Source organism: Microchirus variegatus (assembly GCF_963457635.1).
Source record: "Microchirus variegatus genome assembly, chromosome: 15".
Taxonomy (NCBI): domain Eukaryota; kingdom Metazoa; phylum Chordata; class Actinopteri; order Pleuronectiformes; family Soleidae; genus Microchirus; species Microchirus variegatus.
This window is the reverse complement of record NC_139816.1, coordinates 20,298,904-20,326,840: the sequence shown is the minus strand read 5'-3', so window position 1 is coordinate 20,326,840 and position 27,937 is coordinate 20,298,904. Positions and strand designations below refer to the sequence as shown.

The window sequence follows — 27,937 nt, the reverse complement described above, 5'->3', positions numbered from 1 at the left end:
AAGGAAGGTGAGAGGGGGGCCTGGTGTTGATTAGGACGAAAGGGACATGAGAGAGAGAGAAAAGGAAATCACACGGGGGTTTTTTTTTATTGGAAAGTGTCAGAGAGCACATACCCGTCACAACAAAATATGCAAAGTAGTTCACGTAATGAAGTTTGAGGCGAATATGATTCACTACAATGACGTGAAGCCTGTCACCATTTTTACCTCTCTTCTCCCTCTTTCAGCCAAGTTAGGGGCACAAGTTACACTTTCTATTTCTACCTGGAGATTAAAATGACACAGACACCAAAGGACTGTTTGCATTTGGAAAAGTGCATCGATGCTCAGGTGGATAAGGCTAATGCACCACTTTTCAATGCAACGGTAAGGCGTTTATTCATATTTTTTTTTAGGTTCATGCTACTTTGAAGTAGGAGCCCAGTCCTATTGTTGGTGGAAACACGGTAGTGAAGTGTCATCTGAAGCCAATTTGTTAAAATCTACAGTATGTATACTGAGCTACAGCTACACAGGGTACGACAAGTATCATTGGATTTACAGCACATAGACGCCTTACACATCTGATGATGAGAAACAACAGCATGACTTCATGTTTGTAGGATATTGCACATGTGTAACAAGTAATGACTTAATTTTTCAAACAGAGATTCAGTGTGAAGAGATAAAAAAAAACAAAAAAAAAAACAGCATGGGGTTCACACTCTGATGACTGAAAACACAAAGGAGCAGGGTTATTGCTTCTGTTTTGGGATTAAATTGTCACAGAACAAAAAGCTTCATCTACAGCAACATATGCAAGGGTTCGGTTATTTTGATCCACACGATATTGAAGCACAGAAATGAGCACACAGTCACTCCTGATCACAAAATACAGCGACACAGAGTTGGCAACAACAGGCTGAAAAGGATGGATGTGTGAAAACTAGACACCTGCTGCAACCTCAGGTGAATATATTTATATGGCATTATTATGATTATGTTGAACACATCTTCATTCACAGAGCAACAGAAATGCAGTTGTTTTCCAATTATTGCTACGCTCTGCTTGACACATTGCATCCTGACAGAAAGGCAGAATAAAGCAATAAAAATAAAAAAAATAAAATCCTACAGAACAAGGCAGAGTCGCGGTATCTTCAATATAGACGTAGGCTGGCCGTGAAATGAAAGCGTTTAAAAGTAAAAGGCAAAGAATAATGATAAGTGAAATCCATCAGACAGGAGAGCATTTAACCATTTAAGACAAGTCACAGGCCTGAATATGATATGCTTGGCTCCATAATAACAAATAGTCCTAGTTTGACAAACATAATAAAAGCATTTCACAGACTCTATGTTGTCGCCTCCAAGTTTCACCTTTAAAAAAAAGGTGGGTTTTCTGTTTATTTACCCAGACAGAAATCCATTAAAGGCATAGCTCAGATTTTTTTTTTTTTAAAGTGCGTCTCCATTTCCGTGCACCAGCCTGTGAGCTGGACACTTGCTCTCACTCATAAAATGGCTGCCAGCAGGGACAGAAAGGCTTGCCTAATAAAATATAAATCTGCTTATGTCTACATCATCTTAACAATATCACTTTGTCACAATTTGTCACTTTTCCCCTGCAGTTAAGTCACCCTAAGACTGGAAATGCAAGTTTGTAAAGCGCTCAGTCCACAGTGAAAATCTGCCCTCTTATGTCATGGCAAACAGGATTGGTTAATCCACTGGTGCTGCCATCAGCAACTTCAACAGCGTCATCTCGTGACTTCATTGTTTGAAATCCTTCGGTCGGATTTACATAAGTGATTTTCTCGATGGACTTTGGCCAGTTCTAAAATGGAAAAAGGCTGAGATTAAGCGGCGAACATAAGCAGGGATAGATTTTATGAGACAAGTCTTAAAAATAGTTTTTCCTTCCGTTTGCTGCCTTTATGTTCTGTGAAATCAGTGTTGACCATTTTGTCAATACCTCATACGTCCACACTTTTAAAAAAAAAAACCCTGAGCTATCCCTTTAATGAGAAACATCCTAGCCACACCTTCATACAGTATATACATAATGTCTTTAAATCATATTCTACAAAGTGAATCATAGTTTATCTACATGCAAGAGCTTCCATTCAGCAGTAACCAAACAGCAGTGATGTGAGGAGCAGCTTGTGACTGTGGAGTCAGATTTATAGTCTTTTCAACAGAGAAGGCCAGAGATGAATGGATCAGCCTGGCGCTATTCACAATCCATGCTCAATCAGTGAGGGGCTCAAATACAGAGGAGCAGCTCTGTGGCATAGTACACACTGGATTCTCAAATGTTGGACTTGATGTCGGGAGACAGTCTGCACATGTGCACGACAGAATATTTATACTAAGAATAATAACCCTGTTATCAGTCAATGCTGCCTCCTAAAAAAAAAACAAAAAAACAACAACAACAACAAATAACTATACCGACTGTGATGAACAATATATTTCACACCTTCTTGCCCAGCTGCTGAGAAGCTGTGAAGCTCATCACGGAAAACATGTTTCACAGGGTAAACACTTTAATCATATGAGCGTGTACGAGGTCCACAGATTACAGTGAGAGTGTTTGTTCCATATTGTGTATACATAATAGATGCTCATCTGTGTGTGTGTATGTGTGTGTGTCAGTGTGGCTTCACTTCTCCTGCAGCAGTGCGGGGATGTTGATGTTCCAGCCGATGGCCTGTCGGTCAAAGCCGCAGGTGAACAGGTTGCACGACTGGTTCTCTTCGTTCCACGCTGTGCAGCACACCATACGCCTGTGACCCTACGCACAGACCAGACACAGGTAAAAATGGTTAATGGTTAAAATGGTAGTTTTAGTGCTGTTGATCGTCCGGTCATCCAAACACACTTCTTACCATTCTGTTGCTGCGTGGAAGCCTGGCCAGCCTCTGTCCGCTCATGTCAAACAGTCGGACTTGTCGATTGTCGTGCGGCAGGGCGATGATCCTCTGGTTGGCAGAGACGCTGATCCTGAAACAGATCAAGTTGTCTTTGGGTCAGATTTGGTTCATTCTCGCGTCTTCCTCTCAGGTGGACTGATAAATGTACCGTTCAGCACCAAATTTACCAAAAACATCTCACAACAGCTGCCCCTGGAGTCTCTGTTCCGTATAAGGCATTCAGTATAACTCCTGTTATTGTAAATTAGACATTTTGTGCAAAGCAAACACTACTGTCTTTGCAGAGGCCTTGTTTTGAGCAACTGGGTATGGAACTTCCTCTATATCGCCTAATATAGAAAATGTGATAATTTGTGGTAATTTCTTTCATTTTCGTTCGACTCATCAGCATCAGTTCTCCAAAAAGCATGCAGCACGTTGTTTGACCTAGATTTAAGACCATAATGTGTATCATAATTTAACATTTTTAATCATCACCTAGCCCTACTTTTAAATAACACTTCTCTTCATTAAAAAGGTGCATCGTTTCAACATTCTAAGCAGGTGTGATCACTATTATAACCATTTTTTTTTTATTTTTTTTAAATGCATCCCTCGCTCAAAAACTTGGAAACACACACACCTGGAAGTGGAGGGGTTGTCACACACAAGACGATGTGTTTTGATAAGACATCCAGTGTGTGTTAACACTGCAGTACAGCGTGTTATTACACTATGACACAGAGTGGATGTTATACTGTGGCACTTGTACTGTGGTTTTGTTTTGTTTTTGTTTTAATGGTGAGGAGAAACGAGTGCCTTTTGTGCCTAAACCTAAGCACAACCATAACCAGGAAATGTTATCATCACTCTCATTCTCTGAAAAACCCTCTTGCAAGTGCCACTTGCCATTGAAGCAGTAAGACAGTGATTCCTAAACTTTCTATATGTTAACCCACTTTTTAAAAGATGGCAATCTGTTGCCACCCAAATCGCAATAAGAACAACTTTGTGCATAATCTAGCGACTCATTTACAGCCATATTTGTAACACTGCAAATCATTTTAAATCTGTAAACGCATGAATTTCACTGGGTTACAAAAAAATTGTAAGTTGTCCATGTCTTTTCAACTGAATAAGAACCATTTTGCACAGTTGAATCCAAAAATGATATCAATTTTTCTCAATCAGGTCAAGTTCTTATGCTAATTTGATTTTGAAAATTCTGATCTCCTGACTAAATTGATTAAATTCAGCCCAAGCTTTATCCTGGTCACCAAGTTTAATACCAAAATAAGCATGGTAAGCACACTTTATGAAACTTGTGACTCGATTCCTGTTAGGAACAATGGTGTATACAAGGAACATAAAATAATTTTGCATCATATGACGTGAAAATACCCGTAAATGTAAACAAAAACATTAAAAACAAATATGTAGCTTTGTTCAGAAAGTTGACCTGATTGAGCAAAACCAATGTGATTTTTGGATTCAGCACATCAAAATGATCCTAAATCAGCTATAAAAAAACTTAAACAATACATTTGGTGTTGACCAGCATGTTATTTAAGAAATATACACATTTCAGCAAATCTTTTGGAAACCCCCCCAAAAATATCCTATGAACCATCTGTGATTCCTGATCCAGGCTTTGGGAAACACTGAAATAAGGCATAGATATACATATACATATCTGTAGACATGCAATCGAGGTGTGTAAGAATCCCATTTTGACAAGTTTCTTGACACTGGATCATTGAGCATCGGTTTGACATTATCCACATGTACCGTTTACATTAGTTCCCTCACCCACCTGTTCACAGCCGAGTCAGTGCGGATGGTTGCTATAGGCGACCTCATGTTCTTCAAATCCCACACCTTGACAGTGCGGTCATCGCTCCCTGAAACCACATTGTCGCCCACCGTGAACACAGCTGACGTCACCGTGCTGCAAACCAATGGACACAAACACAGAGAGGCTGGTTATCAGGGACTTGTACAATAAATATCATCATTTATGATGTAAATATAATTTACATGGGGTTTGACACTAAACGAGCTCTGTTATCAGGTACAAGATCAGCAAGTCATTAAAATGTCACATCCTCCTCCTAACACTAGAAGGATCACACTTCCTGTCACATAAGCCTAGCTGTGGGAACGACTTCAATGATGACTTAACACCACTGCATGTGTTAGAGCTATGGTTTCAACGGCTTATAAAGTGTCACCTGTCACCTATGAGTGGATATAATATACACTTTGATTATTAATAAAAAAAAAAAAAAAAAAAAGTTCCCACTGAACTGAGCTCCACTAAATTAATTAAAAAACGAAAAATAAATATTTCCATGTAACACACACACACGACTACATATTCATGTGCAAAATATCATTAACTGTAAATGATGCATGATAGGAATTAAATGGAAAATTAGTACATTATTTAAAAAAAAAACATATGGATGAAGTCATTACAAATAAGTGAATTTCAAAAGGAGAAATAAACGACTGGATGCACATATTAAATTAGCAATGTAGATTTTAATCAGGCATTTAAAAAGGACATTTCCTTTCCCTTCTGCTTTTCCATTTTCCTGCTGCTTTCCCCCCCCTTTTCCATTAGCTCTTTGATTTGCTGAGTCATTTAACCTCTCTGTGACACGTTACAATGAGCACAACGAAGCAAAACAATGCAAATTAGCCGAGAGAGCTCTATTCTTTATTAACAAATTATTTTTGGGTTCTTTTCAAATGACTGAATAATCGACCGTTATTATGCTGCGTTTGTTGAAGTCAGTTTAACTTGAACCAAGTTATTGATTCATATTTTCCTCCTTTCATTATCCAATAAAATATCAAATAATGAATGCCATTTTTATTGATTCATAAAATGAATTTGCAACAACAAATTATTGACAATAAAAAATGATTCATCCCTATTTATGCGATTCTTGTGCTCCCCCCGACCAGCATCATCATCTCTATGCCCTTAATCCCTACCAGGCGTGACACTGTGCTCCACACAGGAACATGGAGGTCAGGTTTAACCATGAGACTGTTAACATCCATCTGTGAGTCACTCGTCTGAGGCTTTTCTCTTCTTCACTCCCTGCACGGTTGGGGTAGCCACATGTAGTTTTTCTTGCCAAAACTGGCTTCCCCCTTAATTCAAAGTGACATGACATCAAGGCCTAATTATGAGACTAAACTTTGTCCGATTAAAGAGGCAGGAGCTCCGGAAAAACTGCTTTATTGTTATAGACACCTTCTAACACTGCAGGGTAACACCCACCTGGGAATACAAGACACTCGGAGAGAGCGTTAGAGAGTGAGAAAGACAGGATGTGTGCAGAGTGGGAGGTGCGTGTGGAGCGCAATCAGACAAGGTAATTGATTAAAAGGTTGATTAAGGTTAAAGGGTTTTTTAAAGTGGGTGGTGTGCAGGGGAGTAGTGTTACTTAAGGGCATCGCGGCAGTGTCTAACAAATGGAGATAAACAGAGGGAAGACTCCGATAATTGTTCTCTTTTTCTGTGCTGCTGCTTCCGTTTTACTTCCCCAAACTTTTTTCAACTTGCCGCCAACACTGAGGTTATATCGGGAGTAGGGCTGTCAAAATTAACGAGTTAGCGCAGGATGATTAATTTGTGGAATTAACGTGTTAATTTTTTTTAACACATTAACACACTTTCTCCCTTTCATCGAGCTACAGGTAGACGTGCAGTTTATGAACAGGCAAGGCAGGCAACTGCTTGGGGCCCCGAGCCGATAGGAGGCACCCGACACTCGGAGCCTGAGGGCTGTTGCCTAAATGCATCAGTGAGCAGCCGCATCCCCGTCCCCCTTAAACCACAATGGTTGATTTGCAATGACATCTCAGTAGGAAACCTCCCTAAAGGGGCCCCACGTCACCTCACGTTAACCTGTGTGAAGTTATCGTTCTGCAAGTTGTAAATGAAGCTGAAGGAAAATGAAGAGGAGTTATCAATCAGGTTAGAAGAGGAAGAAAAAGAGGATGAAGAAAAAAGAAAGAAAGACAGTTGTAAGTGGCGCTACTGGCGCAGATAATGATATAATCATAACATTAAGAGTAAATGACTGCTGTTACTGAACAGTTACTTTGTCTAACTAACGGGGACACTTGAACAGCAGCTAGCATTAGCGTCAGAATGCTAGCTGACGCTAGGGTTGCCACCTTTCAGAAATGAAAATAAGGGACACCCCACCGCGGCACAAGTTTGCTGGCCTTATTATTCCCTGTGTTTTATTTTCATCTTTATCTTTAGTGTTGATGTGTGTGTGACAGACATGTGGATTGGATATTTAAGGAAATACGGAACAAACCGCTTGAACCAATACGGGACGCAACATTTAATTGCCAAATAAAGGACGATTCCGTATTTTACGGGACGGGTGGCAACCCTAGCTGACGCTAACGCTAACTAGTAGAAGCAGTGCTTCAAAGGTGCTGATGAGGAATTTCCTGCTGTGGGTTTAGTAAGAAAACTATTTAACTTCTATACTTTATATTTTGTTTATAAGGTGAGTTATTTACAGTGCAATGTATAATTTTTTTTTTTTAAGTTATTTGCAGTATTTTATTTTATCTATGTATTTATATTGTCTTATAATGTGGGTTCTTTACAATGTAATGTTTATTTTTTACTAAGTTTGTATAGGTTTTTAAAAAAAAGTTATTTACAGTATTTTATTGTTCTTTACATATATAAAAAACAATACTTTATTTATCTCTCTGTTCCTACAACAATATAAAGAGAAAATTTGAATTTTTCTGGCATATTTACAAATGGTAATTAATCGTGATTAATCCACAGCTACCCTGTGATTAATCTGAAAAATGTTATCTTTTGACAGCCCTAATCGGGAGTCAACTGTTAACATTGCTCAAGTCACAACTCAGGTCACAGATGTTTCAGGCACGACAATAAAACGTTTTTTTCTTCGCCTTTACTGAGACAAACTATTAAATGATAAATGGTCTGTATTTCTACAGCACGTCTTGATGACACCTCAAAGCTCATAGCACTACAATTGTGTCACACATATATACAGTGCATGCCTGCAGCATGTTTTCCATCACATATCTGTCATATACTGTATAATTACACACCGTTGTTACAGCCACCTGGAACAATTTGAGGTTAAATGTCTTACCCAGGGACACATCATCATGTAGACAAGTTATGTGATCACTGTGGCCATGACTTTCATCTTCCTTTCTTATTAGTGCTTTCATTGACTTCTGTAAGTGTTTTTAAAAATCTCAGAATGTAGTTCTTGTAGTGTAAGCCAAATTCCTAAAATGAAAATGAAACAATTCAGGTCCAAACTAAGAGGTTTTAGAGCACTTTGTTATTTTGTGCAGTAGCTTACACCGACAGTTGCTGAGAACCTATCAGGCGCAGGTGAATTCCTACAGCAGAGACAAGATGTCCAATTTCCACACAGAACCAAGCCCAAACATCCAAGCACAAACTTACTTTTCTCTCAAATGTCTCTGTTAACTGTGTATGACTTGAGAGACAAATGTGATATGGCGGCTTCATTTGTAGAGCAAGTCTGCTGTCTTGTCTCGTTTGCTCTGGGCCATTTTGTTGGCACTAGTGCAGTTGTCATTACTCTGCAATTAAGGCGGGGAAAAAAGAGAGGATGGGGGAGGTTGGACAGAGGGTGTATGCTGCACTTTTAGCTGCCACGTTCGCTGTCAGGGAGTATTAGCAATAATTGCGAGCGAAGACGGTGGAAACAAAAGGGAATGGTCTCCCCCTCCAGCGCTCAACATCGTCTGCATTTTGAAGCGTTCACATTCTCTTCTCAGCCGCTGCCTCCGTTAATGTCACATGATATCGGCATGCAAAACTGAATATTCTAGGAAATTAGCAATGGAGACGTTGTAGCTTCTGACTAAAACAAAACAATTCGGAAAGTGGAAAAGCGGTTTGTATGACTGCACGATCGCACACATACAAATACTGTATAAGGACATACAGCATTTTAGTTTCCTATAGTTCCGATAATAATCTGGATCTGAAAACCTTTTTTCATGTCACGGAACAAAATATTTAAGGATGTCATTTAAACATCTCACATCCAAACAATTAAGGATCAATCTGTCAAACGAATGATAATGAAAAGTCCTCACAGTGTCCAAATCTAAACCTGACGTTAAATCTGGTTTGCTTAGAGGAGAAACTCGATGTATGATGCTTCCTGGTTCTATTGATCAACTTGCTGCAAAAACTCCGCTCATCAAACATCAACACTGTTTTTCTACAAGAAGTGGGAGTGTAGAGTTAGGGTTAGGTTAACCCCTAGTCCTAACTCAGACAGACACAACAGAACAGGAAACTGACATCAGGAGACGTAGAAGCATTAACTGCATACGACCTATGAGTCGACATATCAGACTGATAATGTATTTAAAGTGTAGCTTCTCACGCTACACTATCTACACACTGAAAAATTATGAGCCTTCAGTTTGACGACATTGTTAGCTCCACCAGCTTCTCCTGATACCTTTCTTTGTGCTACTTCTTCAAATTAGAGTTATTTATAGTTGGATTCACTGCAGATTCAAGGTAGAAATAAATATAGCCATGGTCTTGAGTCATACAAAAACACACCATACAGTCATGTCAACTGTCTGCAAGTTTATCGGAGGGAAGGAAGGGAAACGAAAAGAAAGGAAAGGAGGAGTGTTGTCGTTAACTGTGAAACAATAGTGCTTAATCTCATTACACCAATTGTCTATGGGAGAGAATTAAAGTGGGATCTGCAGGAATTATACATGTTGGGGTCACACATAATGAGCTCTTTGTAATCCCCTCACTCGCAATCAAAGACTGCCAGCCAGCCTTCACACACATGCACAAGTGCATACACACACACACAGACACATCTTACGTCCTTTACAGACCGCCGTCACTGAAAGTCACAGACGAGCCCGACAGTCATCGTTTTGAAATGAGCGGCTGCAATTGAGTGTTAACAGCCCGCAGAGTGCCAAATTACACAGAGTGGGGGATTAAAGTAGAAATGGACAGATAAATGAACAGGATAGAGAGAGAGCGAGAGAGAGAGAGAGAGAAACAGAGGTAGACAGAGAAAGACAGGAGAGAAGGACGGGAAAGCCACTGAAGTAAGGAGAAGTGCTCAGTAATGAATGAGAGGCAAGTGGAAGATTTGGCTTAGAGCAGCAGGGTCTGTAAATTAATGTGGCACTGTAAGAGAAAAAATAGAGGTGCTGAAGGGATTCTCAGAACAGAGAGATGCTACAGCACCACCATGTGGGCAAAATAAAGACTGTGTGTGTGTGTGTGTGTGTGTGTGTGTGTGTGTGTGTGTGTGTGTGTGTGTGTGTGTGTGTGTGTGTGTGTGTGTGTGTGTGTGTGTGTGTCAAACTGACTCAGTGTGTCCCTGGAACACGTTGACAGAGTGTATGGACGGGTCTCTGAAGTCCCACAGCCTGAAGGTGGTGTCTCTGGATGAAGTGACCACCAGCCGCTGAGTGGAGTGGGTACAGCAGTGGGTGAGCTCCTGGTCATGGCCTAGAAACACACATAGTCATTTGTGTGTTTGTATACCAAAGAAAACCCAACTGTTTCAATTATAGACAGAAAATATGGTTTGGAATATGGAGTTTGACTCCCCTGCAGGATTATAATGGCTAATGAGAGGAAATACGTGAACTTAACTACTTGTCTTAATTAAGCAACACTAATGTTCACATAACAGTGGAGCGAAACTTTAACAGCCAATTACTGCTGAATAAAATAAACAACCTGCTCCTGTTGTCTTCCCTTTTAGTTCCTTCGTATGATCAGGGCTGCAGCTATCAAATATTTTTGTATAAGGGTATTCAACCAATTATTTTTCGATGAATCGAGGACACTACACGCAAATTATTATTTTTTTATTTTTTTATTATAATAAATAAATCATAATAATATATAATAATTAATAAAAAAGAACTTAAATACAAAAATATTAGATAGCTGCAGCCCTAGTAAGCTACATTAAATCTGCTAACATCAATGTTTACGTTAGCGTGTGCCAGCAGCGTTGGCAACATGCTTCAGATGCTGAATCATTGAGGACGTGCTGTTGTGGTACGCCAGTTGCCAATTTACAGTGGTTGCATTGCACCATGTTGGCTTCTTGTTTAAGCATGAAATGGTCCTACACTTTGGAAATTTTCTGCCTTTTACAGGTTGTTTCACTCTCCAGCTCCGCCATCGCGCCAGCTGAAATCCAGATGTGCGGTGTGCCGCAAATTTTGCCTCGAGTAATCGAATATAAATAAACCAAACTGCAACTGCATAAAATAAATAATTAAATAGAATATCTAAACATGACTGAGAACATATTATATCAAACAAAAAAGCAACACCATGCTATACTATGACAAAGTATGAGTAAGCTTGCTTACCAGTCAGTGTATGAACCAGTTCAGATGTCTCCACCTCATACAGGTTGGCAGCACGATCCCAGGAAGCCGTCACCACTTGTCGGCCGCCAACCAACCAATCAGCTGCAATCACTACGCCCTGGTGGCTCTTCAGTGTTGCTGTAGCCACCCGCACAGTGGGAACCTCACATGGTCCCTCTCCATCCACCTCTCCTTCCTCTCTGTCTGATGAGTCCTGGTCATCATCACATGGGGCCTACGGAGCGAGACAGTCCATCATTCAAGAGGATTTTCTTTTTTTAGCGAGAGCAGAATTATTCACAGACTCTGCTCTTCTCCAAGACAAACAGACCCACTGAGAAAATCTGATAAAAACAGACAAAAGCAGCTTCCAATTGAAAATCTGTGATGTTGTTTTTTTTCATTGCTATTTGGCAAACAAGGGATGTCATGGGACTGTGAGCCAAGCTCAGCAGCTTGTTTGTCTGATAACATAAGATCCAGATATATGATGATCAAAATCTCTCATCCACCGAGATCTGAAATTTGTGTCAAAATACGTGGCTGGTCTGGATTCTACTCGTAACAAGCAAACACTACACCGACTCAAGGACATATGAGAAGACATTCACAAGTGACCAAATGAAACATTGTAAGAAATCAATATTTTTCATTTCTCCAGTTGAGTGAATTACCATATATATATTTGCCATGATTATACAGACACATTTCAGTGACATAAAAACACAGATCTAGTTGCTTTTGACATTTCAATGTGGAAATGGTATCGATCGTACCTTTAAAACTCAGTGTCAAAAGCAGTAAAAAAATCTGACTTACACTGACATCTGGTGGTGGTTGGGGGACAGGAAGCTGCACCATGTAGCGCCAGATGTGAGCTGTCTGGTCTCCAGAGGCTGTGATGAACATAAGTATCATCAAACACACTGCACATTCACATCAACATACAAGTGTCATGTGTCTGACCATCTCTTTTCAGCCTCTGCTGTTGCTTTGAGCAAACAGTTGTGAGGAGTGTCAGCAAACACATTCATATGCATTCACATACGAACCTGTGAGGGCCATCTGCTCTGTGGGGTGGAACTTGATGGAGTTAACTGTGGGCAGATGATGACACACAAGGACGTTATCTATTATGCCATGTGAGCAAATGTTGACAGACACCTTGTTATATCTAAGATTAACCTCCAACATGAGTTTCCAACATGAACCAGTTGCACAGCACCTAAAGTACTTGCCACATTTTTTTGTATCTGTGAATTTTCCAATTACCTGATCCAGCATGACCAGCATACCTCAGCAGACACTTCCCAGTCTCTATGCTCCACAGCAGAGCTGAGTGGTCTATGAAGAGAGCAAGGAGGAAGCATGAGCATTCTTACCGTTGTTCTTTAACATAGCATTATACGCTTACAGAAAGCAGATTATTTCCATGGTTAGAGCTCATGGAGCTAAAAGAAACATATTTTCATAGGTCCAAGGCAGGCTTTCTGTTAAAGTAGTAAATTTCTCACTGCGGTAATTACTACTTCTTCAGCCACGTTCCATTTTTGGTATTAGTGGTATGTGAAAAACTCATTAAAAAATATAAAAATGAATAACGGTTTTCAGTATGAACCAGTATACTGCCCAGCACTAATTTAAACATTTAAAATGGTGTGCCCATTAAGTCCCAGAAAGTGATATTTTTTTGGTGATTTTTCTTATCTTGTGCACACAAGATATTTCATGGAAACATGATGAGCATGTCTGCATAATAAAGGCATTATAGGCCTGTAGTTTGTTGTCCGACAGGGAAAACCTTATAAACTGTTCGTTCGTTGGCAGGTTTAATTGATCAATTTCTCAATTGTTATAATGCAATTGCGTAATCTGTGGAGACAATATCAGTCAGAGAAAGTGCTGCACGATTATTGAGAAAATAAAAAAAACATTACTCGTTGGCTTGAAACAAATAGAATGTATTGTACGTATTGTACGCTTTGAATATTTTGAATTTACCCATGAAATAACAATAAATGATTGTATATTGTATGCATCTTTCTGCATGTTTAACCCGGGGATTCTACTGAATGCCTATTTTTGGCATGGGAGCAGGACAGTCAAAAGCCATTACACCATTATGAGTGTTATTTTTAGAATTAAAGGTTTGTAATAATCATTTTGTTTTTGTAATCATTTGGGGACAAATTGTAATTGAAACACAAGTTTCGATTAATTGCACAGCCCTAACTGAAACGTGGTATTAACAATACATCTTACAGACAAATATATTGGCTACTACAATATGTGCTTTTAGTTTAACACCCAAATCACTAGGTGGGGTGCAGGATTGACAAGAATGGTTGCTAAGGATAATTATAGGACACCTTGGCCTGTATCCAAACTTTTCCCCATCGAGTTCCTGTGTCCTAAAGCAAAGCACCGAGCATTGATGTGGTAGGAGGCCATGTTATGCTGCTAATGAGATCCATTTGCTAGGAGAAATGTGCTCTCTTTCTGGTGTTTATACATTGTCAGTGAAATGATTGCCTTGTACCTGCAGAGGCAGTGCCCAGGACCACTGGCTGAGTGCGTGTGACACTGAGGTCCCAGATCCCGTCCCGGTGACCCACATATTCCTTGAGCAGCTGGCACAAGGCCCGGGACCCTGCGGTGGCTTTGAAACTGGAAACAATCTGAATAGAAGAGGAAAGCGTTGGAGATGGTGACGCAGAGAAGAAGAAACAAGAGAGCTGCACAAACATTGATCCTGGTCAATGTATCAACAGTTGCAGGTGAATCAATTTGTGTTTGTTAAAATGAAATCGGGCTACATGGCAAGAAAAACGCTTCACACATACTGTATCACACAGTATTGCTGCACTCTGACAAAGGGATCGAGAGATTAGACACAATTTGATGTAATAGCTCTTGGGTCTGTAGCACATACATATCAGTAAAATTAAATGAACCATTTTGCAAATTTCTACTTGTTGTCTCCAACTTATCATCAAGTAACAGACAGAGAGGTGAGCAGAAAAAGTAGTTCAATAAATCTCCCAATTGTTAACATAATGCATAACAAGCTCAAACGTGTAACTGATGACTTCAAGGAGTTGTGTCTTAAACGTGCTCACGACTGTTTTGAGTGCAGCTGATGAAAAAAATTTGACTGAGTAAATCTTTGTCAATTTAATCAAAATAAACCTGATGTCCTAACCACCATGTTTGAGGTGTTTAGGACATCAGCTTGAAAAGTGAAGCCCAGGATGTTGGATGGAAGCAGTAGTTAGCCACCCTGACTCCTGATTGCAAAATGAACTTTCTTCAATTGGAAGTCTACAAATCAGAAGAATCCTTATTTTTCCATAGTCAGTTAATATTTCCCTGAGGAATCAATTGTTTACATCACTAGAGTCAGGTATTCTTCAACAGAACATGATGCCAATTTTGCAAATTATGATTCCATTTTGTGGAAAATAGAAGAAAGCATGGCACATACAAGTGGAAATCCAAGTCCAATAGGTGCCTAGTTGTAGGCGACATCTGTGTGTTTCTGGTTTCATAAACTGACTCGTGCCACCTAAATTGCAAATCACAAGGCATCAATAAGGGAAACTATCTGAAAAACATCATACTACAGAAAGACAGCAATTTCTTCATATATTTGTAGAAGACTAATTTATACGTGTAGTGTATCTACATCCCATAAAAGTGCAGTTTATACTTTAAAGTTTATGGTTTCAAATTGCACCAATCTGTGTGTCACTGTAGTTTTAATCTCAGGCCTGTTCATATGTCAATTAAAGTGCATGGACAAATGGTGCACCAATAAAAAAAAAAGGATGATCTAATGATTTGTTTTCACATGATCTTCGGTCACTTAAGGTGGAACTGTAGATTCCCTTGTCAGAGAGCAGTCACTGCACTGTACATGCTGCTGAAAGCAGACACTGAACACAGTGATAAGCTCAGATCACTGGGAGTCGTTAGATGCAGCAGCGAAGCATCTGGTTCACATGTGTCACACTGTGTTAATGTGCACTCTCATTCTGTCTGCTGTGCTTACACTCACATTACACTACGCTACAGTCTCATTTGTTGACTGCCATTAGAAGCCATTGATGAGCAGGTCATGTATCCAGCGATAAATTGAGGATACAGTTAGAGCAAATCATTAGTTGCAAGTACATTCAGTTATAGCAAAATTAGTTTTTGCTCGTGTTTCTTAGTCAGCTGGCAGGTTAGCTGTTTATTACATAGGAACTAGTACTGTCAGGAGGTATATTTATCTTTAAGAGAGGACAGTGTCCCACTCTTCATCTAGCTCACACTCTGGCTGCATTCACTTTCTCCGCTTTAAGTAGAGCAATGAGAGAACTGAGAATAAGATACCGAGGAAGACAAAGATCTAATTAACAATTAAACTTCTTTTCTTTTTTTCTTTTTTTAAAACAGTGGTGTGTACTATATATCATTACACAATTTCATGCTGACATTTCCTTTTAGGATCACTGGCACCCTTAAAGGAATATCAAAGGGGCAGTGTTATTTTTTGGGCTTTTTTAAAAAAAACATTAAACATACAGAAAAGTATGAGCGTTACCTGAAATAACTTAATAAGATGATCAGAGAATGGGAAATGTACTTGGAATTCACACAGACAAATTGTTCACTCTTATTCACTATAATGCTTGCTAATGCAATGTTGAGCCCTGCTTTGAGGAATACTGAAACATTTTGTGGAAAAGACACACTCTCTTTCTTGCCAAGAATGAAATAACAAGATTGACACTAGTTAGATAAAAACCAGTAGGAGGTAGAAAGGTGAATTAATGAATCAATCAAATATTATTGAAATCATAATCATCATTAAGAACTGGATGAGATGTGAAACGTCTTCAACTTGACTCAAGCAAGTCCAGTTGCCTACATCTAACTGCTGAAGATGACCTGGATGACAGAGAACCTTCACAGACATGTTGCGCAATAGAGTGCAATTCTGCCTCCAAATATGAACATTATGATTTAGTACAGATATCGACAAAAGGTATATATTTTTATTATTAAAAATGAATAACTATCATTATTAAAAAATATTTTTCAATGAAAATGGAATGCAAGAAGTTTCCAAATTGTAACTTCACAATCACCTCTTTTGCACATGTTGGTGGCTGGAATTTGTTCCCTAAGCTGGCACCATTGTAAGATTCCCCATTCTTTGAACGAAGCAAAGCAAAATGACAGCCGAGTTTGTCTGTATGACAGAAAAAATATGATTGAGAATCGACTTCCAAAAAGCGTATTCCTTTACAAATATGTTTTTGAGATTGAACAAATGCAGCCATTGACCCTGATGATCTGTGGCAGGGTGCAGAGCAGAGAAAAGATGAGGAGTCGTGGTCAGATTTTAGTTACAAAGAGACTCAGCTCACAGCGTCCACCCCACAAAACTTAGTTAAAACAAACAGAGCATTCAGGAAGTTACCCATGAATCTCCGCCCCACAACTCCCATGAGGCCACACTGAAGTTGCGAGGTCCAAAAGTGTACAAGCTCTACATGAGGGTTTAAAAAAAAAAGAAAAAAAAAGGAAGGAATAAATGGAAATGTGATAAAGCAGAGAAGGCTTAAGATCACATACTGTAGTTTGTGAAACTGCCGTCTTAACATTCATTCACCTATAAATCCAACAGTTTAACAACACATGGTCAGTTTACTTTGTTTACCCATAAAAATGATTTCCCCTTGCTGATGGTGTGATGGTTTGTTACCATCACGCAGTCCCGAGTCTCAAAAGGTCATGTGATTACACATTTGAAGCTTCCAGGCCCTGGAAAATGGATTAATAAAGCTGAGACCACATACCTTGCTGGTAGAGGCTTTGTAGGTCGTCTTCAACTTCTGTGACAGTTGACTGGTGCTGTGGCTGGCTGTCGGGAGGTATAAAGGAAACAAATAACAGACGGTTACTGGTTGATTTTATTGATGCAGCCCAAATGTCTAAATGACTTTAATGACCTCTGATAACCTGTAGCTGAAGAAATGCCACCATGTAGTAAGACATTTATTCTTATATGAGAATGTATCCATCCCATCAATCAGTCAGACTAAAACATGGATGTTGTTTTGTCACATTAGCACATTTTTGGTCCAGCTCAAAATGATCACTTATTTTCTGAATGTTTATGTGCTTTAAAACAAAGCAATTTCAGTTAAGATGGAAGTTCAGGTGGAGTTCAGCAATTCCATATGTAATAGTGATATGGACAAATGAAATTGAAATGTGTTGCATCTTTGACCAAAGCACTGACCTTTGAGCCATACAGCCAGTCATTGTACAGACAGTTGTCTAAATGAACTGAGAGATGGATGAATAACTACAGTCTGCGGTTTCTAAGGTTTCTGAACTCAAGGACAAACACACTGGCTTAAATCAGACCAGACTCAAAAAGATAATTCAACATAATTCCAAACACTAATCCCAATATGAGGGAAGCAAGTTGAGAAACATCAGCATGCAAATGCAGCGACCAGGTTTGTTACAGAAACATTGTTTGAATCTGGTAAATGTTTTGCCAGAAACTACATCAGCTAAGGAGCCAAATCAGCCGTGTCAAGTTCACAGAGGTGCAAATACTGTCCTGTCCAACACAGAAAACCGACTTGCAGCTATAATATGTCAGTGAGGATAAACTAACTCAAACCTAGTTTGCATTTTTATTGGGCAACAAATACCGTATACCTGCAATAAAATTAAATCCATCAGTTATTCATTGTAGCTGTAGTTAATAGCCTGCTGAGGTCCAACGGGGCTGCATTCACCAACTCATTTGTCAAAGTCTGCGCTTACAGCTGATCTACAGTGTGTAGCAAAAGGCTCTTGCTTTGTTAACAGCAGTAGGTTTGTTTCATTATTTCCCTCACACTCATAAGTCATTTTCTTTGTGAACTGACATGATCTGTGCCTTGTGTCCCAGGTCAATTAATACACAATGCTGGTGATGCTATTCATTAGAATCAGCCGAATGTAAAATTCTATAGAATAAATACAGAGAGTAATGTTGCAAATGTGTGTGTTTACCATGTGTGAAACGTGTCACTTACATCACGCTTCTAATATGGCATGAATTGGATAAAATATCCAATTGTGATATTTCTGAAAAAAAATTCGACTTCAAATTGGTGTGCAGCAAAAATTTTGAAGCAGAGCTTCAGGTTCATATTTACAGTGTTATTTTAAAATAAGATGTGCATTACCAAATGACAACAACAAAATAAGCTTAAAGTTAAACATTCTTTCCAACACATATTTATTGCATTTTTAATTGGAATTTAAAGTGGACCTAGACGGGAAATTCCAGTTAACGCTGTTTTTTAGTGTGTATCTGCGTCATTACCTTGTTTACGAAGCCCTGAAGTTTGGAAACACAGTTCAGCCATTGCTGAGAACAATGTGTTTTATTGTAATCTCGGGCTCAGCGAGTGTTAGTTGTTAGTTTCACAACAACTAACACCAGTTATTAAATAATTCACATGTTAAAGAGATTTTTCCAATACAGTGAGAGATGTACAGAAATATACAGTGAGTACATTTTAGGGGCCACATACTGATCTCAAGTGGGCCAGATCTAGAAATTATTTTATTACACATCTATCTAGTATTCCTGAAACTAAAGTGGAAGCTCATAAAAATCTGACCCCAGGGGACAAATTAGGATTTACTGTATGTATAACTACATAATTGTAGTTGATCATCTTCAATGCAGTGTTCATTTTCCTGCTCTGCTTCTGGACAGTGGTCAATATTACCTCCAGGGCTAGCATGAGAAGTGATAAAACTTACCGCACATAAATGAGTAATCTATGAATCAATGATACGGAGGCAGATTGCGCTGCATAGTTCATTCATACAGCTGTCTTGAATGAACTAATAGTATTTGTTGTTGCTGGGTAAAGTCTAAAAACTGGTTTCCGCTGCAAACACTTGTTCCACAAACGTCTTCTTCATGTGGCCAATCCTCGTCGTTAGTCTAACCCAATGAGTAAAGCCTTCACGCCGCAGTAAAAGGTTTGTATTAAGAGATCAATCATGGAATCTATATCATATTATTAAACAGAAGATCGAATTTAATTGTTGAAAAGATTTTTTGATCCCAGTCCTACTAACTGAATTAAATTAGCATGTTGAGAACAAAATGTTCCTTGGAAATACTGGACCTTTTGTTTTCAAGGCTCCCTTGTTGGGATCTCCTCCCTCAACAGTCTGTCCATCTCCGGTCAGACGCTCATTCAAGGAGTCGATTTCCCGGCGTACTGTAATGTTAGCACAGTGACAGGGCATCAGTAAGCAAACACTGCCTGTGCTCTGAAACCATCTGGTTAGTCAATCAACACCTGAAGGTCAATACCGTCAGGTAAAAAAATATCTGGAACATCCTATCAGTTCACTCACATTCAAGGTTTTCAATGTAAAGATTTTCAAACTCGCGCTCTATTTGTCCAAAAAGGTCGAGAAGATTGCTCCGTAAAGAGAGTGGTAGCTTGGAGTCCTGCAAAGAAAGAACACAACTTTTACAAAACTTAATTAATTTAATTAAATGAATCTCTATATCTGAAATATCCACATAAAAAGCCAGTATAATTTTGTACAAATCAGTGTGGTATCCTCTTTCAGTACATTAAATAGATGTATAAACATCTTAACGTCAGTGAGATCAAATGTTTTCCCACATTCAGCAGTTCAAGCAGTGTTGCACTGGCAATGTCTCTAAAACCATCAGTGCATATCATGAATAAGTTTGGGTGACTCATAAAACGAACACCGCTAACACAAACAGAAAGAAACCCATGTAAAGCTCTTATCAAACACAGCCTGTGTGTTTAATCTGCCACCAAGTGTACATGGTTAAATACGCAGCTACATTTTGAGCAACAGAACTACAGCCTACCAACAATTAACCGTCTACACACACCAGCCGGAGTCCAACCAGTCATATTCTACATTTCAACACACTTACCTCCATGCTGAGCTCCTAGGCGTACACCGATATCAAATGCCCACCAGTCTACAGCAGGTGAGCATGCAAAGAGACGAAAAGGCTGCCATGAACACAATGGACTCAAAAGCCTGCATTTGACAGCTCACCTTGAGAGCTGCACCTAATTTCTACATCCATTCGAAAGACGAGGAAACCACACATTGAAACATCACTTTTCTCTTTCTTCTGGCACACATTTAAAGTAACAGTAATGACATTAACCGCCTGCCCATTCTGTTAGCACCGCATGTCAACACCTAACCAAATAGGTCAATTAGCAAATAACAGAGAGTCCTTATGCTCTTAAAGCTGCTTACTTATGGCTCTAAAACCTGCAGCATACTGAGGCTCATAATGACAGCATTCAAAGCAGGGAAGAAAATGCAATTGTGTGCAGCATGTGGGTTTGTAAAGCTCTCTGTGCATGTGGAACTTGTGCTGTGGGGGGCAGACCAGGCACATAAACAGAGCCAGCATGCCTTGGCAATAGAGAAAAAAGGCCTGTTGAAAAGACTAATCAAACCCGGACAAGCAGGTCATATTAAAACTTGATGAGACAACCAGCCACTGCAAGCCGAGCTGTAGTTTTAGAGGCTGATATTTCAAGGACATGGCCGAGCAGAGAAAGCAAAATCTAAAAAAGGTCCTCCACGGTCTAATGATGAGCACTGCCCCACAAAAAAAGAAAAAATCATGCATCAATTTTTTGATGCAAAATCTGAACTAATGAAAAAGACAAACATGCTTTTCAGAAAACCAGCTGCTCAAAAACAAACAGATATCTCTTCTGTCAACAAGTTTGATCTGTGAGTACAGGGGAAAAAATGACGCAGATCCAAAAACACTTGACCATCACTCAAACTCTGAATATATCTTATCTAACAGGTGACTGTCAGTGAGGTCACTCTTCAGCCAACAAATGTTAACAACTATGAAGATGCTGATCAAACACAGACAGTTTTCATTATCTCAGCAGAGACTTTGCATTTGCATCAGGAAATGTCCGTGCATCAAAACAAACAATCCTCCATTTATGGAAGAAATCAATCTATTGCAAATCCAATTTAAATGTTTGGTGATGGTTAATCACTAACTTGATGGCACCAGGAGACTTTAAAAAAAAAAAAAGACACAGTTGATTCTTTTGTTTCAACACAAAGAATGGGTAACCAATATGCACATCCATGCCAGCCAGATTAGAAAAGCTTTAATATAAACACTAAATGTCAAACCAAGCTTCACCCGTTGTTTTCCCAGCAGGAGAGACCATACTGCAAACACATTCTAACACTGTTGATGTTTTAACATGAGGTAGAAATTAAAAGCAATGCTGCTCAACCGGCTAGTACTCTATAATCACATGATCCCAAAAAAACAAACAAAAGGGTTTCACATCACACAACAGAATGACAGTTACAATAATCAACAGTAAATAACTCTCTGGGACATACACTTAGTTTTTTTTGTTTTTTAAATAAACGTAAGCACAAGCAAGTCTGTGGCCCCTGTCTCTATTGTACAAGGTGGACATGTGTGACAGGAATGGGAAGAGAGGGACAAAGAAATATAGAAGGTGAAAGAGGAGAAGGCATGGGTGTTTATGCATCTTCCTCACCTGTCCCTCTAGCATGTCTCCTCTGTGGATGCCCAGGGGCCTGTCCTCTGTGCTGTTGGTGCGCCGGATAGACAAACTGTGAGCCTTGCGTTTCTGCTTGGGGTGGCGGGCTGCTGAAGCAGAGCCGCTGCTGCTTCCGCCCTCAACAGGCATCCCTCCTACCTGCTGGGAGGCCCTGCCCCCTGCTCAAGTCCTACCTGAGAAGCAGGTAAACAAGCTCGCTGGTTGGCTGCTGGGTGGGTTTCGTCGGTGTGTTATCACCACCTACCTGCAGGTATAAAGGAATCCAAGTTCCTGCAGAGATCTGAACAACCAGCAATAGATGTACACCAATCAGCAACAGCATTAAAACAGGTAACTGAATTTGGTGAAGTGGCTGATCTGTGTATTTGTAGATTTACTGATTTACTTCAGAATCACATGGACAACAGCTCACACTGAACTTATTCATAACAGGACACAAAATAACATTCATTGATGAAACAAAACATTAAAATAAGTCATGTTTTAATGGAGCTGATCTGTGTATTCACATTTAAGATGCTCATTGGTGAAATCATCTTACATGTAAACTATGGAGCAATATATATCAGTAGTATTTGACTTTGTACTAACAATTTATTTATGTTAATAAGAGCTCAATGAAACCTTTTTGCTACGGTCAACACACTTGAGTCAATAACTGCTGTGAGACACTGTAACAGGTACTGAATAATTTAAATGAAAAAGGAAGGGTTATTGGTAAACTGTATCCCATCCGAATTTAACACCAATAGCTGAAACGTGGCAGGCCTCGGGTCTTTAAATGTAAATGTGTTTGTCCACAAACAACCTTATATTCACAGGCAGATTTGACGCGTGGTCTTTGCTTGCTAAGATGACAATGCTTTATTGGCCACTGCACGAAAATATAATTTATGTGGAAACCTAGCATTGCAGTAAATGTAATAAGCATCTGGACGACACTTAAACATTGCAGTTGCTGATATAGTAACAAGCGAAAATGAGGAACTATAACATACGCCACGACAGACATGTATTTGTTGTACATTTTGCCCAACCAAGCAGCTAATCGGGACAAATGGCCGTTGACCACTTCTTTTCATAATTTGTCACCAATCAGTTTTCGTGCACGGACACCGACACTCACCGCAGCCTGTGTCACTGACTCTGCCTTTCACCCTCGTCCAGCACTGAGGTGGCGTGGGAACGGGGTTAGCTCCATGCTAACACGGCTAGCCGCCACATAGCAACGTCACTGTGGCGACTAATAAACGGCACCGAACAGAGAAGGTGTTGAGTGGAGGAACGTTCTTTTTCTATATATGAGTGCGCATTGTATTGACAAACACGTAGTCAACGTGTGACTTCAGTTTGGCAACACATTTTAATCCAGATTTTCAGACATATCAATGTATTTTTATATTATGTCACGTGGTTTACGTTTGGTTGTTTTAAGCCAATAGGCTGCCACGCTGCCGCCCAGGCGTCCAATAAACAGTCGTGACGTCAGAATCAGGGAGTGAAAGCTAGGTCTTCTGACTCAATAGTGCTGAGCTGTAAAATGTTACCATAAACAGACGCAGGAAACGATTTAAGACGCGTTTTGTCCGGCGGAGACAGTGGAGAGCGGCTGTGAGTAAGTGAACATGTTATCGGTTTCTTTGTAAGTGGTGTGTGTGGCACAAAGTTCATACTTATGTTCAGCTGTCATGTCTAGGCCTGGGTGGTGCTGGTGCAGGCTGTGGTCCGATGGCGTGTTTATAGTAAAACCCGGAGTGGAGTTTCCTGAACCCGGATTACTATTGCTACAACCCAGTGGTTTGCTGCATCATACTTCTGCGTCATCATTCTATTATTATATAAAAACGAGATATACATTATACAAATTATAATGTATATCTCGTTTCTCTGGACTTAAATACACTAAATAAAACTGGTTATAATCGAAATGGCATGCTTAAAATACAGATATTACCTATCATTTCAGATAATAACTGGTTTGTTTATTTAGCTTTTTACGGATATTTACGTGTGTTAGAAACAATGGAATTGCCTTTAAATATGGTAAAATTTGGCTATAACACAAATAATGAGGCTTGACATTAAGAATTATTTAAAAAAAATAAAAGTATATAAATATAATTGTGTCAATTGCATTCGTTCTTTAAGCAATATATAATATTTAATTTGCAATATTTAGTATATCTTAATCTCACAGAACAAAACGCTGTGACAGCAAGCCAGCATATACATTGAAACTTAGGAGGAACTGAGCATTTAATTTAATTTTATTTAATTTTATTTTATTTTATTTTATTTTATTTTATTTTATTTTATTTATTTATTTATTTATTTATTTATTTCAATTATTTACACCTGTGCTTTTCCAACTCCAAACATCTGCCATTGCTTTAAGTCGCATGTTCTATTAATTGCACCTTTTTAAAAACATTATAGGAACCCTAATAACAAAAAAAAAGAGTCCATGGCTCGGTCCTGTCATCCATGTATCTCCCGATCCTGATTAGGCTTACTCTTGTCCGTCTTTTGCAGACACCCGCAGCCTCAGACCGTGTGATTGGTTTTCTGTTTCGTCAGGCGATGGTGCGGCCTGTGTGGGCGGTGCTGCGGAGAGTGTACTGCCAGGCTGCTGCTGCTGCACAGCTGAAACCATACGTGCCTGTTAGCGTGACAGCACCGAGACTGTGGGAAAGTGTCGGGTTTGCAAACAGAACCTCCAGCCGCAGAACGTTTATAAGGTAAGTTCGTGCGCTGTGTGTTTGTGGAAGCTGTTCAGGCGGTGAAGGCAAGAGAGCCACAGATAAGGCGGCTTTAAACTGAGCTTAGTGACTGTGCTAATGATAGCTGACCTCACTGTAAACAAGCCTGTGTCCCATACAAGAAACGTTTAAAACGTTGTTTCAACATGATGTAGCTTTGTGTATTTGGTAATATATTCACTTTTACAACAGTAACTCAGACCTTGGATTGCATACATTTAACGAGCTGCAATTATGATATTTATATTTTAATTATTACTATAGGGCTGGGAACTATATCAATATCTACAGTATATTGTGACATGAAACCAGATATCGAATTAGATTTTGGATATCGTCATTTAGTGATAATCATTATTGTATTAAATAAATGAGTGAAATACACTTAATATTATTAGTTAGTGGTCATTAAATACACTGTGATCCACTTACAACTGTACCGTCTGTCCTCTGCTCATGACGCTGTGCTGCAGTGAGACCAGACGCCTGTCATCTGCAGCCAGGATGCCTGAGATAACCACAGATCACCTGGACGAGAAGCAGGTGCAGCTGCTGGCTGAAATGTGTATCCTCATCGACGAGAACGACATCAAGATCGGAGCCGATACCAAGAAAAACTGCCACCTTAACTCCAATATTGACAAAGGTACTGTGTGTTAGCTGCATTTGCACGTGCTCACATGCACTTGTTTTTCTTTGTGTAATTATTGTGTACTCATGGTCAATTGTTTTTTGTTTGTTTCCAGGGTTGTTGCACAGAGCTTTTAGTGTCTTCATTTTCAACAGCGAAGAGAAGCTGCTCTTACAACAGCGATCTGATGCCAAAATCACTTTCCCAGGTCAGTGGCGCAACATTAAACCTCCCAGATTGACCCACATAGCTAGGCCCTGCAATGGAAGGCAATGTGTGTAACATGTATGTGTGTGCAGGCTGCTTCACAAACACCTGCTGCAGTCATCCCTTACACACAGACAGCGAGCTGGAGGAAAAGGATGTAATGGGAGTGAGGAGAGCTGCTCAGAGGAGACTCAAAGCGGAACTGGGCATCCCCATGGATCAGGTAAAAATCCTCTGCATGCGTGTGTGTGTGTATGTGTGTGTGTGTGTGTAAACGTGTGTTAGAGGATTACTGACGTACGTGGCGAATATTTACCTTGTTTGTGTGATCTCCTCTGCTTCAGGTGACTCCAGACGAAATGACGTATCTCACAAGAATCCACTACAAAGCTCAGTCAGACGGTGTTTGGGGAGAACACGAGATCGACTACATCCTCTTCATGCAGAAGGTAGCACAGTAGCATCTGCTGAGACTCAGTTTCCCCATTTGTGACTCTATTTCCTGTCCACATGGTCAGAAAAAAAAACATGACGGGTACAGATAACACAGTAAAAGCTCACATAGCTCTAATTCTTCTGTGTGAATTAACACAGCCTCATTTAGGAATCTGCTCCATGTTTAAAACAACACAACAAGCTCTTCTAAGCATAAAGATCTAAATGTCATGATAATACTGCACATAAGGTAAATTTACTATTGCTTTTTCAAGATTTTCAACGACAACCAGGAGCTGCCTGGCATACACCTCGACATTTCAGAACGCCTTGCAGCTCGTGTAATGCAATTAATTCAGGGTTTCACTTTTTGAGTATTTGTCAAATTACTTCCTTTGCAACCAAAGGCTTCCAGGAACAATAGAAAGGGTTACATTTAATTTGGCATTTCCACTGCAAACTGAGGGTAAACACTGTGGTATACAGTAAAACACAATTTTCACTGACGAAGAAATCGAGCTGCAGTAAAATGGCGGGTGTCTCTGTCATGCTTTTACGTCTTTTAACATATTTAAATGTCTCTCTGAAGGACGTGGAGTTGAGTCCAGACCCCAACGAGATCAAAAGTCACTGTTACGTGAGCAAAGAGGAGCTGAGGGAGATGATGGACAAGGCCAAGCGCAAGGAGCTGGAGATCACACCCTGGTTCAGCCTCATCGCAGAAACCTTCCTCTTCCAGTGGTGGGACAACCTGCAGAACCTCAAACAGTTCATGGATCACAACAACATCCACCGCATGTAACCACAACCAGGCTCACGCTCCATCTGCTCTCCTTCCACACCTGAGGATTTCACAGCACTCGCATGACGCACGAGCACAGCCAGTGGCGACACTGGAGACCTCTGACTTCTAGATGTGGAAGTGTAGTATCACTAGCTTGAGATAGTAGTGTGTGTGAGAGGGATCTCTACACTAGAAGAGGCAGCAGAGAAGGTTTTAGTCGTATTCAATGTAAAAAGCGACATGGTTTGTCCACAGTAGGTTTCTAGCTCAGAGGTGTTTATCAGCAAAGTAGAGGAAGTAGCACATCAGGTAATGAACACTGTAAGGTTTGCAGGAAAATGTCTATTTTTATACATGAAGTGCCTAAGTACAGGTTTGTATGCTGAGATGAATTGTGTTGATAATCAATGAACAGGCTGTGTAGCTTTGTACTCTTTTACACAATAAATATTTGATTGTGGTCACTGGCAGTTGAAGACCGTATTCTCATCACACATCAGAGACATTTAAATTCATTAATAAAGTTATTTTCTGAAACTGAAGTCCAAGGCACTTACTTATAATGTTAAAATATGATTATTGAAATACAATAAGTGGGTATTTTCTACATGCACGTGTTTTGAACAAAGACCAAATTTAAGATAAAATACTACATTTCAGAATTGTAATTAAACTGCACAAGTGGGCTTTAAGATTTAGGATTGAGGTAATTGGTTAAACATGTAATGTCACTATGCTTATTAACTTTTCACTGTATACAATTGAGCAACAATTATTGGTTGGATGTAGCAACTAAAAAAAAAACTGTATTTTTATTTTCTGCATAATAAATTATTTCATCTTAATATTACACACTGAACCTGTTGACTGTCTTCACCATTAACCTGGACTAAACTGGTTTAATGTCCTTTTCCCAGTCATGGATAATAATACATCCATGGTCCCAGTAGAAGCACTGCTGTGCGAAATAGACTCCACAGTAGGGGGCAGCAAAGAGCTTTATTTCACTTCTAAAATGAGCTACTGTAACAGTCAAGGTCCTGAGATTTAATCTTTATGACAAAGTAAAATTGAATAGTTATCGAAATATTAAAGTGTCCAGTGATGGAGAGCAC

The 27,937-nt window shown here is 39.6% G+C and overlaps 2 protein-coding genes across 4 annotated transcripts; one reads left to right on the top strand and one right to left on the bottom strand.

Annotated features, from left to right (window-relative positions):
• Positions 1-82: 82 nt before the first annotated feature.
• LOC310937369 (WD repeat-containing protein 37-like) lies at positions 83-23,734 on the bottom strand. Of its 3 annotated transcripts, none has more exons than XM_083901614.1 (15): positions 23,680-23,734; positions 21,983-22,250; positions 19,782-19,878; positions 19,547-19,642; positions 17,195-17,259; positions 16,816-16,884; positions 13,885-14,023; positions 12,618-12,689; positions 12,398-12,442; positions 12,165-12,241; positions 11,346-11,580; positions 10,323-10,464; positions 4,708-4,842; positions 2,871-2,985; positions 83-2,776 (listed from the first exon to the last, which is right to left on the bottom strand). In XM_083901614.1, exons 2-15 carry the CDS (start codon positions 22,133-22,135, stop codon positions 2,645-2,647), a joined length of 1,572 nt encoding a protein of 523 aa, XP_083757740.1. In that variant the 5' UTR covers positions 22,136-22,250; positions 23,680-23,734; the 3' UTR covers positions 83-2,644. The 3 variants fall into 3 exon arrangements, with proteins under 3 accessions (XP_083757740.1, XP_083757741.1, XP_083757742.1); XM_083901615.1 differs by lacking the exon at positions 23,680-23,734 and adding an exon at positions 20,347-20,394 and having other exon boundaries at positions 21,983-22,055; XM_083901616.1 differs by lacking the exons at positions 21,983-22,250; positions 23,680-23,734 and adding an exon at positions 20,347-20,566.
• idi1 (isopentenyl-diphosphate delta isomerase 1) lies at positions 23,289-27,282 on the top strand. Its single transcript, XM_083901617.1, has 7 exons — positions 23,289-23,621; positions 24,539-24,744; positions 25,239-25,411; positions 25,512-25,604; positions 25,696-25,826; positions 25,948-26,052; positions 26,628-27,282. Exons 2-7 carry the CDS (start codon positions 24,587-24,589, stop codon positions 26,838-26,840), a joined length of 873 nt encoding a protein of 290 aa, XP_083757743.1. The 5' UTR covers positions 23,289-23,621; positions 24,539-24,586; the 3' UTR covers positions 26,841-27,282.
• The last annotated feature ends 655 nt before the right edge of the window (positions 27,283-27,937 follow it).